The sequence below is a fragment of the Panthera onca genome (assembly GCF_046562875.1).
Source record: "Panthera onca isolate mPanOnc1 chromosome E1 unlocalized genomic scaffold, mPanOnc1 haplotype 2 h2.Chr16_ul_15, whole genome shotgun sequence".
NCBI lineage: Eukaryota > Metazoa > Chordata > Mammalia > Carnivora > Felidae > Panthera > Panthera onca.
In genome coordinates this window covers 215,046-229,385 of record NW_027675814.1, presented here as the reverse complement: position 1 = coordinate 229,385, position 14,340 = coordinate 215,046, and the positions used below count along the sequence as shown (strand labels likewise).

At 36.2% G+C, this 14,340-nt stretch overlaps 1 protein-coding gene across 1 annotated transcript in view; it reads right to left on the bottom strand.

Moving 5' to 3' along the window:
* Positions 1-4,962: 4,962 nt before the first annotated feature.
* Positions 4,963-14,340, bottom strand: part of LOC145715136 (EF-hand calcium-binding domain-containing protein 13-like) — a 14,324-nt gene continuing 4,946 nt past the window's right edge. The window contains exons 5-8 of the mRNA XM_081794753.1: positions 11,026-11,175; positions 9,456-9,506; positions 5,656-5,799; positions 4,963-4,973 (exon numbers count right to left, since the gene is read on the bottom strand). Of these exons, the coding sequence (XP_081650879.1) occupies positions 4,963-4,973; positions 5,656-5,799; positions 9,456-9,506; positions 11,026-11,175 (356 nt within the window). The remainder of the gene's footprint in view (positions 4,974-5,655; positions 5,800-9,455; positions 9,507-11,025; positions 11,176-14,340) is intronic.

Genomic DNA, 14,340 nt, shown 5'->3' with positions numbered 1-14,340 from the left:
AAAACAAAAAAAAAAAACAAAAAAAACCATTGTGTATTGTAACAGCTAGCAGTTACTGAACACTAAGTGCTGGAGACTCTTCTGAGTACTTCTACTTTACCTACTTAAGTCTATTATTACCTATAATAATTCCAAGATAGGCATTATTATCCCCATTTTTCAGATGAAGGAATTGAGGTTAGTGAGATTTAAAAAAAAAATTTAATGTTTATTTATTTTTGAGAGAGACAGACAGACAGACAGACCACGAGCGGGGAAGGGTCAGAGAGAGACAAAGATGCAGAATCTGAAGCAGGCTCCGGGTTCGGAGCTGTCAGCACAGACTCCAACGTGGGGCTCAAACTCACTAACCGCGAAATCATGACCTGAGCTGAAGTTGGGCGCTTAACCAACTGAGCCACCCAGGCGCCCCGAGGTTTGTGAGGTTAAGTGATTTACTAAAGAATACACTGGTATTAAGTGGCAGGGCCAGGATTCAAATCCAGGCACGATATTTCCAAAGCCCATGCTCTTAACTACTGTGCCTTTCAAGTAGACGTATGTAACTGGTCAACCATGATGCCTACAGCTACATAATACTTCATATGTGGACCCTGAAATAATTGTGAAGCATTACAAAGAAGTTTACATCAAAACTTTATTGCCTTATTTCACTTAAAGTTATGTTACAGAGACAAAATAAGAAGAAGAAGAAGGTGCTGTTTCTGTAAGTCGTGCTCTTTATATTTATCTTATAGCCCCACAAATCTTGACAGCCTTGGTCACTTTCCAATGCCTTCAAACAGTTGTGGTTGTTGATGCTGTTTAATTTAATCCACATTTTACTAGCTGTTCTCAGCAGGAGGGTTGGTTTCACATAAGCTACTCCATCATAGTCAGAAGTAGAACCAGGTAACTCAAGCTTTATAGGTAAATTTGATGCCCTGCTCTGGTTGAAAATTACTGTTTAGGTTATTACTTTACTACAAAGCTATAGTGATTAAGACCATGTGGCATAAGAATAAATAAAAATCAATGGAATGGAACTGGGAGTCTAGAAATAAATCCATACATTTCTGATCAATTGATTTTTTACAAGGATGGCAAAACCATTTATTTAAGGGGGAAAAGAATGATCTTGTCAACAAATGATGCTGGGGTAACTGGCTATCTGCATGCCAAAGAATTAAAGTGGACTCCCATCTCACACCACATACAAACATTAACTCAAAATGAATCAAAGATTGAAATTAAAAGGCTAAAACTATAAAATTCTTAGAAGAAAACATTAGTATAAATCTTAATGATCTTGGATTATGTTTAGACATGATATCAAAAGAAGTGACAAAAGAAAATATAAACTGGATTTCACCCAATTTAAAAACGTTTGTGCTTCAAAGGACACCACCAAGAAAGCGAAAAGACCCATAAAATTAGAGAAAAGATTTGCAAATCATCTATCTGATAAAGCTATAGTATCCAGGACATAAGAACCCTAACAACGTGACAAATAACCCAATTTTAAAATAAGCAAAGGGTACATATCTCTAAATGGCCAGTAAACACATGTAAAGATGTTCAAAGTTATTAGCCATCAGAAAAATGCAAAACAAAACCACGGTGAGATACTTGTGAGACTAGGCTAGAATAAAAAAGACAGACAATGTAACAAGTACTGACAAGGATTTAAAAACTTTTTTTTTTATTTTTTAATGTTTTTATTTATTTTTGAGACAGAGACAGAGCATGAACGGGGGAGGGGCAGAGAGAGAGAGGGAGACACAGAATCGGAAGCAGGCTCCAGGCTCTGAGCCATCAGCCCAGAGCCTGACGCGGGGCTTGAACTCACGGACCGCGAGATCATGACCTGAGCCGAAGTCGGACGCTTAACAACTGAGCCACCCAGGCACCCCAGTACTGACAAGGATTTAAAGAAATGTACAATGCTGTTGGGAATGTAAAATGGGGCAGCTGCTTTGGAAAATGTTCCAGCAGCTCCTCAAGTTGAATGTAAAGTTACCACGTGACCCAGCAGTTCCATTCCTAGGTAGGTACCTGAGAGAAATGTAAATGTACGTCCACACAAAAACCTGTACTCAAAAAAATGTACACATGTTCATAACAGCATTATTCTTAGTGGCCAAAAAAGGGAAACAACCCAAATGTCTATGAACTGATAAATGGCCAAAGAAAATGTGGTATAACCACAGAATATTATTCTACCACGAAAAGGAATAAAGTACTCATTTATGTTATAATGCAGGTGAACCTTAAAAACAGTATGCTGGGGCGCCTGGGTGGCTCAGTCGGTTGAGCGGCCGACTTCAGCTCAGGTCATGATCTCATGGTTTCGTGGGTTCGAGCCCCATATCGTGCTGACAGCTCAGAGCCTGGAGCCTGCTTCAGATTCTGTGTCTCCCTCTCTCTCTGTCCCTTCCTCGCTCTCTCTCTCTCAAAAATAAACATTAAAAATTAAAAAAAAAAAACAAACAACAGTATGCCAAATGAAAGAAGCCAGACACAAAAAGCCACAAATTATATAATTCTAGTTATATGATGTTCAAAAATCAACACAGATAGAAAGCAGACTAGTGGTTGTCAGTGGCTGGGGAGAGTGGGGAAATAAGCACTACAGGGTACAGGGGTTTTTTTGACGTGATGAAAATGTCCCAGAAGTAGAGTGTGATGGTTGCACAACTTTGTGAATATACCAAAAACCACTGAATTGAACACCTTAAAAGGATGAGATTTGGGGCTCCTGGGTGGCTCAGTCGGTTAAGCAGCCGACTTCGGCTCAGGTCATGATCTCGCGGTCCGTGAGTTCGAGCCCTGCATCAGGCTCTGTGCTGACCGCTCAGAGCCTGGAGCCTGTTTCAGATTCTGTGTCTCCCTCTCTCTCTGACCCTCCCCCGTTCATGCTGTCTCTCCCTGTCTCAAAAATAAACATTAAAAAATTTTTTTTTTTAAAAAAAGGATGAGATTTTATGGTACGTGATTTATATCTCAGTAAAAATGTACATTTGATAAATAATGCCATTGATTATAAAGGTGTTCTAATTTTAGAGATATTCAAACGTGAAGAAAAAAAGACATTTGTTTCCCCAACGCATTTAGAAATACATTGTTGGCAGGGGTGTCTGCATTTGCGGAGAGTTCTTTGGTAGGTGTTCTCTGTAGACATGGGCGTTTAGGGAAAGATGCTGGTGTTGAAATGGTTTCCCTAATTTCAAGGAGCACGAGAGGAACTTTGGGGACAAAGACCAAGCAATTGTCTTTATGCAGCAGGGGCAAAATGATGTGGTTAGGCCACAGAAATGACATGGTAGTAAGAATGATACAGGGATTAATGGCCCAAGCATTTAAAGAAACTAGATAGATGAAGCTAAGATTTCTATAAATGAAATCAATGGCCAGTCCATTTGGGTAAACCTGAAAACTCCAAAGGCCTGTCTTGAGACAGCACAGAGGGTAGTGGTCCTTCACCCAATTTCCACACCTGATTTAATTCATAGATCCAGAACCCCTTGAGTGAAGAAAAATTTATCTCCTCTTGAGGAAGGACTTTATATTAACAGCAAAGGTATTTACTGTGTATCTTCTTCGACCCTGTTTTATTTCTTTTCCCTCCTTTATAACTTTGTCCCATTTTCACTTGTTTTTTTTTTTTTTTTTTTTATATCGCATAAGCTGCTTGAAATCCTTTTTGACACTATAGAGACTACAAATTAAACACTTGAAATCCATTTAGTGATTTTTTTTAAATGTGATTTCATTATCTTTATTTTACAGTCACTTCTTTAAACTGGAAGTATTCACTTACCTACGGACTCTTTGAAAGGTGGACTTCCTTTAATTCTTTCAAAGAAATCTTTTAAATTCACCTCATTATTATCCGGAAATATCAAAATCAAGCATATTGTCATTAAAACCCTGATACTCAGTCAGTACACAAAATAAAGGCTCTGATTAACAATACCTAAAATCTCATTCTACCTTATTTTCTCTCTCAAATGGCTGAAACTATTTCAATGTAATTTTTCATACTTTCAGGAACCACACCTATTGATCAGTTAATGATATTAATAGTTCACTTTTTTTGACTTCTTACTCAAAAGTAAGAACTTAAAATAACTTTTGAGTTCCTTATGTATACTAAGTATCCTTTTATGATGCTTCACATTTATTAACTAAAATATGCACAAGAATTCATTCTATAACATGCTTGATGTGCCTATCCTTAAAAGATGAAAGCAAAGAGAAATTAAATAACTTGTCTAGGTCACAAGAGCCAGAAAGTGCTCGAGGCTGTATTTGAACTAAGGCAGTCTAAGGCCAGAGGTGACAATGTTAACTATTGGGACACACACACACACACACACACACACACAGGAAATAAAATGCAGTAATGTAACCACAGCAGAAAATATAGGGCTATACCTACAATGAAAAGACTTTAACTTATAACAAAATGGCAAGCTGGGTAGCACAGGAATGATTACAAATTCCTAAAGATGCTGTATGAAATACTTTATTCTATAAATGCATTATCAAGTTGTATGAAAAGGAAATAATAAAACGTTAAGTGGGCACAGAGATCCAGAGGGGAAAACCAAGTGAATACTAAGCCTACAGCTATTTGGGGATACATATTAGATCCAAAAGCAGCAAGGTGCTTGATTTAAATGTTCATGCATATTCATAAAAGAAATCTTGGGTCCTGCTACACGGAGAGTTTGAATTTAGATACCAAATGAAACTGGGATGCTTAAAGAATTTCAATCCAGTGAAAGGGAGATTAAAATATTATATTCACTGGCCCATGTAAACACCAGGGTGACCTAAATCTTCCCAATTTTGAGAGGCAGTGGGTAAAAAAGATCACCTGTGAAAAATCTCCTGCAACTCATGTGGGCTTAGGGTCTAAATTTATACCACTCTCATGATATGAAAAACTCCAGGTCAAAACATAAAAATTGATTGAGGTCAATAATAATCTATGGCAAAAGCAATAACCAATCAATGCTGGGGAGGTACTCTTAAACCTAAGACATGCTCATGGGATTCCCATAGAAAAAACAAGCTGGTTAAGATAAACCCCAAATAAAAAGCCACCTAAAACTGGTAAAACTCACCAGCTTCTAGAAGTATTCCCACACGATTTGACACTTAAGAGTGGATGTAAATAGGAAAGGAGATCAAGTTCACAATACATGAAGTCAAAGATGGAAAACAAAGATAAATATGTGACCACTTGGAAACAATGATCAAGACTAAATAATTATTCTTCTGAGATGTAATGAAACCTTGGGTATTTCCTTTGGTTAAAAAAGCAGAATGGGACAAGCAAAATAAAAGGTGAAATTGGGTCTCCTCTGAAGAAAGACTGCAGATCAAAATGAAGCTGCTGATGTCATGTCTTTGTTTTATTACATAATGGTATTTTCCCACCCATGCTTACAAGAAATGAATGCTAATTATCTAAATAAGCATATGTAGAGTATGAACAGATAGATACGGTCAGTAAATAAATTAGCAGACTATTTTGGCTCTAATTTATATCAACCTAGGCCTCACTGCGACTGCCTTTAGCATTTTACCTCCATATAAAACACTCTAAAACTGGTTCCTATAAACAGGAAAAAATGAGCAGAATCTCAAGCCAAAAAAAATGCTCACCACCGATGTCACAATATTTAAGGGCTTCACTGACGTCCTCCTCAGCTAAATTAACATTCAAACTTTTCAGGGCATGCTCCAAGTTACGTATGCCAATCTTGCCATTATCAACACTTGTCAAGATATAAGCAGCTTCTTTAACTGCTACAAAGATAAATAAATATATATAAGATACTATTATTTTAAAAAATGCAAAATAGTTTGCCCAGAGTCCACTATAGGTGAACTCTCAATTTAAGTATATATATTTAACTAAAATCTCTGCAGAAAAAAAGCAAAGTATTTTCTACTTGTAACTGACAACCTATTTATTTCAAGCAGCATTTAAAAAAATTAAGGGCGCCTAGGTGGCTCAGTCGGTTAGGCATCCAACTTCAGCTCAGGTCATGATCTCATGGTTCCTGGGTTTAAGCCCCGCATTGGGCTCTGGGCTGAAAACTCAGAGCCTAGAGCCTGCTTCAGATTCTGTGTCTCTCTTTCTGCCCCTCTTCCACTTGTCCTCTCTCCCTCTCTCTCTCTCTCTCTCTCTCTCTCTCTCTCTCTCTGTCTCTTAAAACTAAACATTTTAAGAAAAGAAAAAATTAAACCAAAAAATTATATGCAGAATATGATGGGTTACCTGAATCCACTCATCCATTAAATACTGAGTAAGCTGTGACCCTTTCTTAAATAATAGTAACATCCTGTACATGTAGATCTAAAGACTTCTATCAACTGATGAAATAAACGAAAAAAAAATGCTAAAATTTGAGATTAAAGCTCTTGATCTCCAGGGCCACTACCAGTCTATATTGTGCTTTTGTGTGAATTGAAAAAAGGCACCCCTCTCTATGTATCAATTACAAAGAGGCATACCTTCCTCTAGGTAGCTGCAATCTAGCATTGGTGGTCCTAGCCTGGAGAGCACAGTGGAATGTAGAATGCATTTCAGTCTCTACTTGTACCCTCTCAACCAGGCATCTTTGTGCAAGCACAACCCATACAACCAAATGTAGTCCTGTTGATACCACACCAATTTAAAATATAAAACATGATCATTACTGGGAGTTTCAATTTTTTGTCAATACCATTTCTCACCCCATTTCTCTCTCAACCCCAAAACGAAGTTGTCATGTATGTTTCCACAGTCCGAAAATCGTTGCATTATACTAACAGATCTAAACCTTCAGTTGGAAAGAATACCATAATACCATTTTAGACCTATATTCATTTTTACTAACATTTATCTTATAGCTACTAAGACCAACAATGAAAATTTCAGCCCTCTTAAAGAGTTTCCTTTAAATTCCTTGAAGACAGGGACTGAATTTGTCATGTCTGTAAATAAAATTATAATACATTATATAGTTGGTACTATGAGAAAAATGTGTGCCAGATATGAGCACTGAGCACTCAGATATAAAGCACTGAGACAGTTCACCTAACCTATAACTCTGAAAAGTCTTATGGGTTGAGGAGTGATGTTTGAGCTGAGTTTGGGGGGAAAATGTGAATTTGTTTGACAGAAAATATACAGAAAGGAAACAGCACATGCAAATATACGGAACCAAAAGCACATGGAAGATATGGAACCAATTTAAATTATAATAAGTAATATGGTTACAGAATAAATACAAATGCAGAAGTGATGAGAGATGAGGCTAATGAGATAAGAAGACAGATTTATTGTCATTCTTTAATTCCATAAATATTCACAATTATATAAGTCAATAATATAAAAGATTTGAAACAATGCCTAGCACAGTAAATATCATCTAATATTAGCTATTCAATTAGCTATTAATAAGGGGCTTCTGAAAGCCAAAATTGTGCTAGGATCTGGAGAAACAATGCTAGGACTTGTAGCAAAATGGAAACATGGTTCTTGGCCCAATGATGCTTCCAGGCACGTAAGAAAAAGAATCATTAACCAAATAATCAAAAATATGACTAGAAAACAACCAGATTTTAACATGGGCAGAAGACCTAAATAGACATTTTTCTGAAGAAGACATACAGATGGCCAACAGACACACGAAAAGATATTCATCACCAATCTCAGGGAAATGCAAATCAAAATAACAATGAGATATCACCTTACACGTGTCAGAATGACTAAAATCAAAAACATAAGAAGTAACAAGTGCTGGCGAGGACGTGGAGAAAAAGCAGCCCTTGTGCAATGTTGGTGGAATGTAAATTGGTACAGCTGATGTGGAAACAGTATGGAGGTTCCTCAAAAAGTAAAAACAGAAATACTATTTGACCCAATAATTCCACTACTGGGTATTTACCCAAAGAGAACAAAAACACTAACTCAAAAAGGTATATGCACCCCTATATGTTTATTGCCGCATTATTTACAACAGCCATGATATGGAAGTATCTCAACTATCTATCAATAGGTGAATGAATAAAGATGTGGTATATTATGGAATTTGACAAAACCATGGAAAAGAATGAGATTTTTTTTGCCATTTGCAACAACATGGATGGACCTAGAGGGTATTATACTAAGTGAAATATGTCAGACTGAGAAAGACAAACACCATATGATTGCACTCATATGTGGAATCTAAAAAACAAATAAAAAAAAGAAAAGCAAAATCAGACCTATAAATACAGGAACAAACTGATGGTGGCCGGAGAGAAAGGGGGATAATGGGTAAAAGGGGTAAAGGAGAGTAGGAGATACAGGTTTCCAGGAATGTAATGACTATGTCATGGGAATAAAAGGCACAGGAAAGGGAATATAGTCAGTGATATTGTAATATTGTTGTATGGTGACAAATAGCTATGTTTGTGGTGAGCATAGCAAAATGTATAGAGAATCACTACACCTGAAACGAATATAACATTGTGTGTCCACCGTACTCAAATAAAAAAAGTTTAATGAGAAATTATATTATTTTGGTCTTAATGAATTAAGATAATTCAAAGTTCTCTAATATTTTTGCTACTTTTTTTCCTAAGTAAGCTCTACACCCAACATGGGGCTTGAACTCATGACCCTGAGGTCAAGAGTTGCATGTTCTACCAACTGAACCAGTCAGATGCTCCTACTTTTGTCACTATATAAGCTAAAATATATTGAGCATTTCTAGTGTCATTTAAAAAAATATTAATGGGTATTTATAGTATGAAGTAAATGCTATGAAAAAGACATAGTTTAATGAAAGCTTATAATAAAAGAAGCTGACCTCGACTAGCAGATAATGACAGGCTCCCTAGAGGAAATTGACATTCATTCAATTTTTTTTTTAATGTCTATTTTTGAGACAGAGAAGGAGACACAGAATCTGAAGCAGGCTCCGTGCTCTGAGCTGTCAGCACAAAGCTCAGCACAGGGCTCAAACTCACAGACTACGACATCATGACCTGAGCCAAAGTGAGACACTTAACCAACTGAGTCACCCAGGCACCCCATCACTCATTTGAAAGATGAGTAAACATTAACTAGGCAAAGAGTGTCAGGGAAAACTATTCCAGGGAACAAAATACGCAAAAGCTTTGTAGTTGGAGTTCTAAGGAAATGAAAGAAAGCCATTGTACTTGAAAATGCAGAAAGCAAGGGTAATGGTACAAAATTATACCAGAGAGCTAGGACATGCAGGATTTTGATCTTTAACAACAATGAAAAATGTTTAAAGAGTTGAAAATAGGGGGACATCACACAATCAGATTACTTTTTTGAAAAAAAAAAAATTACTCTGGCTGGAGTGGGAAGAATGGACTAGGAATCCATTGGCACCTGGCAATGATCCTAAAAAATAACTCCTTCATAGGGAATGCTTTCTTGTATACATATATAAAGTCCTTACCATCTGCTGTTGGTAGTTTCAGATTTGAAGACAAAGCCTCTTTCCTAAAGTCTGCAAATTTAAATAGAGAGATTATGCCATAAGGAACAGCATCCTGATTTTACCCAGTTTGGAAGAAAACCAATGGATAAATTACATACTTCATTTCTCAATAACATTTAGCATTGACCATCCCCTTCTTCTCAAAATCCTCCACTAGCTTCCAGAATAACGTTCTCTACTCATCTTCCTCTTACTTCTTAGACTCCATGGATTCGTCAAGCTCCACCAAGCTTCTTAAATGTGGCTGAGATTCTAAAGTTACAAATGCTTCCTTTATCCCTAAGAGAACAGCTTAATCCCCAGGCTCATATATTCAATAACGTGTTTAATTATTAGTCTGAATTGTCCTTTTTTAGTCCTGCCTGCCTACCTATCTATCTAATTCTGGAGCTTTTCCTAAGGACAAGGTGCAGTTATACGCTTCATCCTATACATTTTCTACACAAATGCAAATTGATACAGAGATCTATTTGAGGGACAAGTGATAGAAACAAAATATGTCCATTTGCATAGATGGACCACATCGCAGTTAGAGAGCAGTTTAGAATAACTCACAACTAGTACAGGTATTACCTTGAAGCAAAAGGAGGTTAGAATCAAGATACATTATATTTACATTAATTTTTAAAATGTGATCCAAGCAGGATTAAAAAAATATAACTAACCTATTAAAAAGTACTTTCAAAATAGTAGGTTTGGCAATTTTACAAGATAACTCTAAAACAGAATTTCTCAACCTGAGCAAAATTACATTTGGGGCCAGCTAATTATGTGGGGGAGTGCTGTCCTATACATTATAGGGTGGTTAGTAGCATCCCTCACCTCTACTCACCAGATCCCAGCATTCCTCCCCCATCAGTTTTGACAATCTAAACTGTCTTTGCAGATTGCCAGTTTTCCCTGAGACACAGATCTGATCTCATTTTTTAGCTGAAGTTAAATTTAAAGGCAGGGGATGGCTTTCCAAGTATTGATAAAACCCATCTGGGTATATCCCAGATAAGAATATGGATGGATCAGGTAAATTCTTTGTAAATAGAGCAAATAGCCAGATCAACACTTACACAGAATGTTATATAGACCAATGGTTTAATTGTTCAACAATAACTTGTATTTTTCAAAGAGCCTGTCACCTAAAAGAAAAAGAAAGCTAGACAACTATTAGGACCTCTCTAAAATTCATAAAAGGAAAGGGATTAACTTTGAAATGAAATTACTCTAGAAAGAAACATTTTAAAGCCATATGACAACGTATATAAATACTTTCAGACCAAGTTTACAATGCAGTCCAAGAGATCATCCAGGAATTTGATACTGTAATAACTAAATCTCCGTGAATATAGAATATAAGATATATCTCTAAATCTGATCTGTAGTAAATTGCATTTCAATACATTTACAGTAGTATTTAGGAACTAAGTATTAAGATTTAATTAATTAGTATTTGGTAAAATATTTTAAAACCTTGGATAAAATTTTAGAAGAAATTTTTATTACAAGTTGCTGGTTATCTGCTCAATCAACTCACCGTCGAGCAAGGAATCATCCAACACTTCTTGAAAACTATTATCAGTGAAATAAATTCTATTGGTGTTTCCAAGTACATCTGCATAGTTGTCCTTGCCAGACTGATCACTTTCTTCCATACATTCCAATGTACCGATGATGTCATTCAATACTACAAACACAGAGAATATACATGCAACATGTAATTCAGTCCATGGATCTAAATTTTTGGAACATAACAGTAAAACTGATGGATTCTTCCAGTTTTGCACTGTCCAAAATGGCAGCCACTACCCACATGTGGCCATTTAAAAAGGTAGAGCAATCCGTTCTCCACTATAGTTTTCTATAGCCCCTTATCTTTATTCTTAAAATTATTTTGTTAAAACTCTGGGTTCTGCGTGGGCTATTCCTTTATGAACAAAAAAGTATGCCAAAGTTTCTCTAGTGATTCTATTAACGAGCTCACCATTTCATAAAAAATACCCTCCATTCGTCACACCTGCTCCCAAACTCCAATCCTTCCCTTTCTACTTTCTTTCCCTACACCCCTTGCTCCTGTCAGCTCACTTTACCCAATTTAGAGAATCAGCAAAGCCTATTATGTTTAGCATGATAATATCAAACATCTGAACTAGGAAATCCATGACTGACCACCCCCCCCTTAATTAAAACAAACAAAAACCTCTTCACATTTCTAAAGTACATGTCTAAAAAAATAATCTTTCAGAATTCATTAAGAGAAATATATAATAAATTACTTTAAAATTAGCTAATTTATGTGAAAGTATAATTTAATATATTATGTTGTTCCATGAGTTAGTCATTAGTCATTGGTAAGAAGTTTCAAAAATAGGCCATGTGAGGAATGGTTGAAAGGAAATCTGAGTCCAGAGAAAAGATGATTCAACATAAAAGAAAGAAAATATAAGAGCTCTCCTCCCATCCCTGGAGGGCTACTGACGGGGAAGAGTCCAAATGTTAAGTTTGGGAATGGAATTATAAGGCAGGATTTCCATCAAATATGTGGAACAATTGACTAGTTCTACAGCTGTCCAAAAATTATGGAATGCGCTGCTTCAAAGAGTCATAAGGATTTCCAAGACAAACAGTAGGATGAGTGTCCCTTACGATTAGCCTGTCCCTGAAGCCCACTAATGTGTTTTTTTAATTTTTTTTTAATGTTTATTTCTGAGACAGAGAGAGACAGAGCATGAGTGGGAGAGGGGCAGAGAGAGAGGGAGACCCAGAATCTGAAGCAGACTCCAGGCTCTGAGCTGTCAGCACAGAGCCCGACACGGGGCTCGAACTCACAAACCGCGAGATCATGACCTGAGCCAAAGTCGGACGCTCAACCAACTGAGCCACCCAGGCACCCCTAATGCGGTTTTTAAATAAACATGTAAAAATCGAAAAAACTCCGTATCTAATTAACACAGAAACTATCAAATCCTCTACTATAGACCTCATTCTCTGACCACAGTAAACTAAAAATAAACAACAAAGAGAGGACAATAATGAAATTCAAATTCAAATTTAAAATTTTTAAATTCATTTAAAATTTTTCAAATAATTGCTTTCAAATTTAAGGTTTTTCTCTTAGGCAACTCTTACATCAAGGAGAAAATCAAAATACAACTGAATATGCTTAGAAAAAAACAAGAATAAAGACTTTGATAAACCAAAGTCTTACTGAAATGAAAATTGATAGTCTTAAACATTTATTTCTCAGTAAGAAGAAAAAAGTAAGTTCATAATTTAAACAACTTAGAAAAACTACAAAATGGACAAAAGGGAACAATAGAAAGGACATCCTAAAGATAAAAGCAGAATTTTTTTTTTACTACAAATAGAAACACTAAAGATAAATCTAAGATGTAGAGCTTTAAAAAGAGAGATAATTAAAAGATCTGCTAGGAAATCTAGAAGAAGATATATATATATATATGTGTATATATGTGTGTATATATACACACATATATACACACACACACACACACACAAATATATATATACAAATTTAAGAATGAGAAAATAACCAGACACAAAAAAATCAAAAGAATTATCACTGCATAGGATTGTACTAATATTCCCAAAAAACACTTGAATAAAATAAATTTCCTAGGAGAATAAAAATTACCAAAACTGACAAAATAAAACAGAGGATGGCAATAAGCAGTCCACCAAAATCAAAGTCAAAGATGAATAATAAACTAGAAAAAAAATGGCAATAGACAAGACAGAACATTAATGTCCCTTATATATAAAGAGCTATTTAAAAAAAAAAAAAGAGCTATTTATAAATTCATATGAAAAAGACAATCTAATTAAAATAAAAGAAAAGCATATTCGACAATCATATGAAAAATGTTTTACCTCACTAGTCATTAAAGACATGCATATTAAAACAATAATAGAATTCTTTTACCAGCAGAATTTTCAATAAATAATATCCATTACTGATAAAAGTGTGAATTTTTACAAACTTTTTGGAGGATAATTAAGCAGTAGCTGTTAACATCTCACATCTGCATATATTTCAGTCTAGCAGTGTGACTTCTGAGGGTTTTATCCCCCAGGAGAACTTTATGCACATATATACATACAACAATGCTCATCAAAATGTTTCAGTGGTGAAAAATTGGCAAATTTTCAGATTTTTAATTGGCAAATATCATCAAAAGTGTTGTGGATAAAATGACAGTACATCCCCCAAATGGAATATTATTGCAGTCTTTAAAAAGAATGAGGTTGCGGGGCGCCTGGGTGGCGCAGTCGGTTAAGCGTCCGACTTCAGCCAGGTCACGATCTCGCGGTCCGTGAGTTCGAGCCCCGCGTCAGGCTCTGGGCTGATGGCTCGGAGCCTGGAGCCTGTTTCCGATTCTGTGTCTCCCTCTCTCTCTGCCCCTCCCCGGTTCATGTTCTGTCTCTCTCTGTCCCAAAAATAAATAAAAAAAAAGTTGAAAAAAAAAAAAAAAAAAAGAATGAGGTTGTTTATGATACAATGGAACATGGAACAATATCTAAGATACACTGTTAATTTCTTTAAACCTGCAAGTCGTGGAATATTATGGACATGGTAATTTTATTTTAAATTTTTTTTTTAACGTTTTATTTATTTTTGAGACAGAGAGAGACAGCGCATGAACGGGGGAGGGGCAGAGAGAGAGGGAGACACAGAATCGGAAGCAGGCTCCAGGCTCTGAGCCATCAGCCCAGAGCCTGACGCGGGGCTCGAACTCACCGACCGCGAGATCGTGACCCGGGCTGAAGTCGGACGCTTAACCGACTGAGCCACCCGGGCGCCCCCATGGTAATTTTATTTTAATTAATTAAT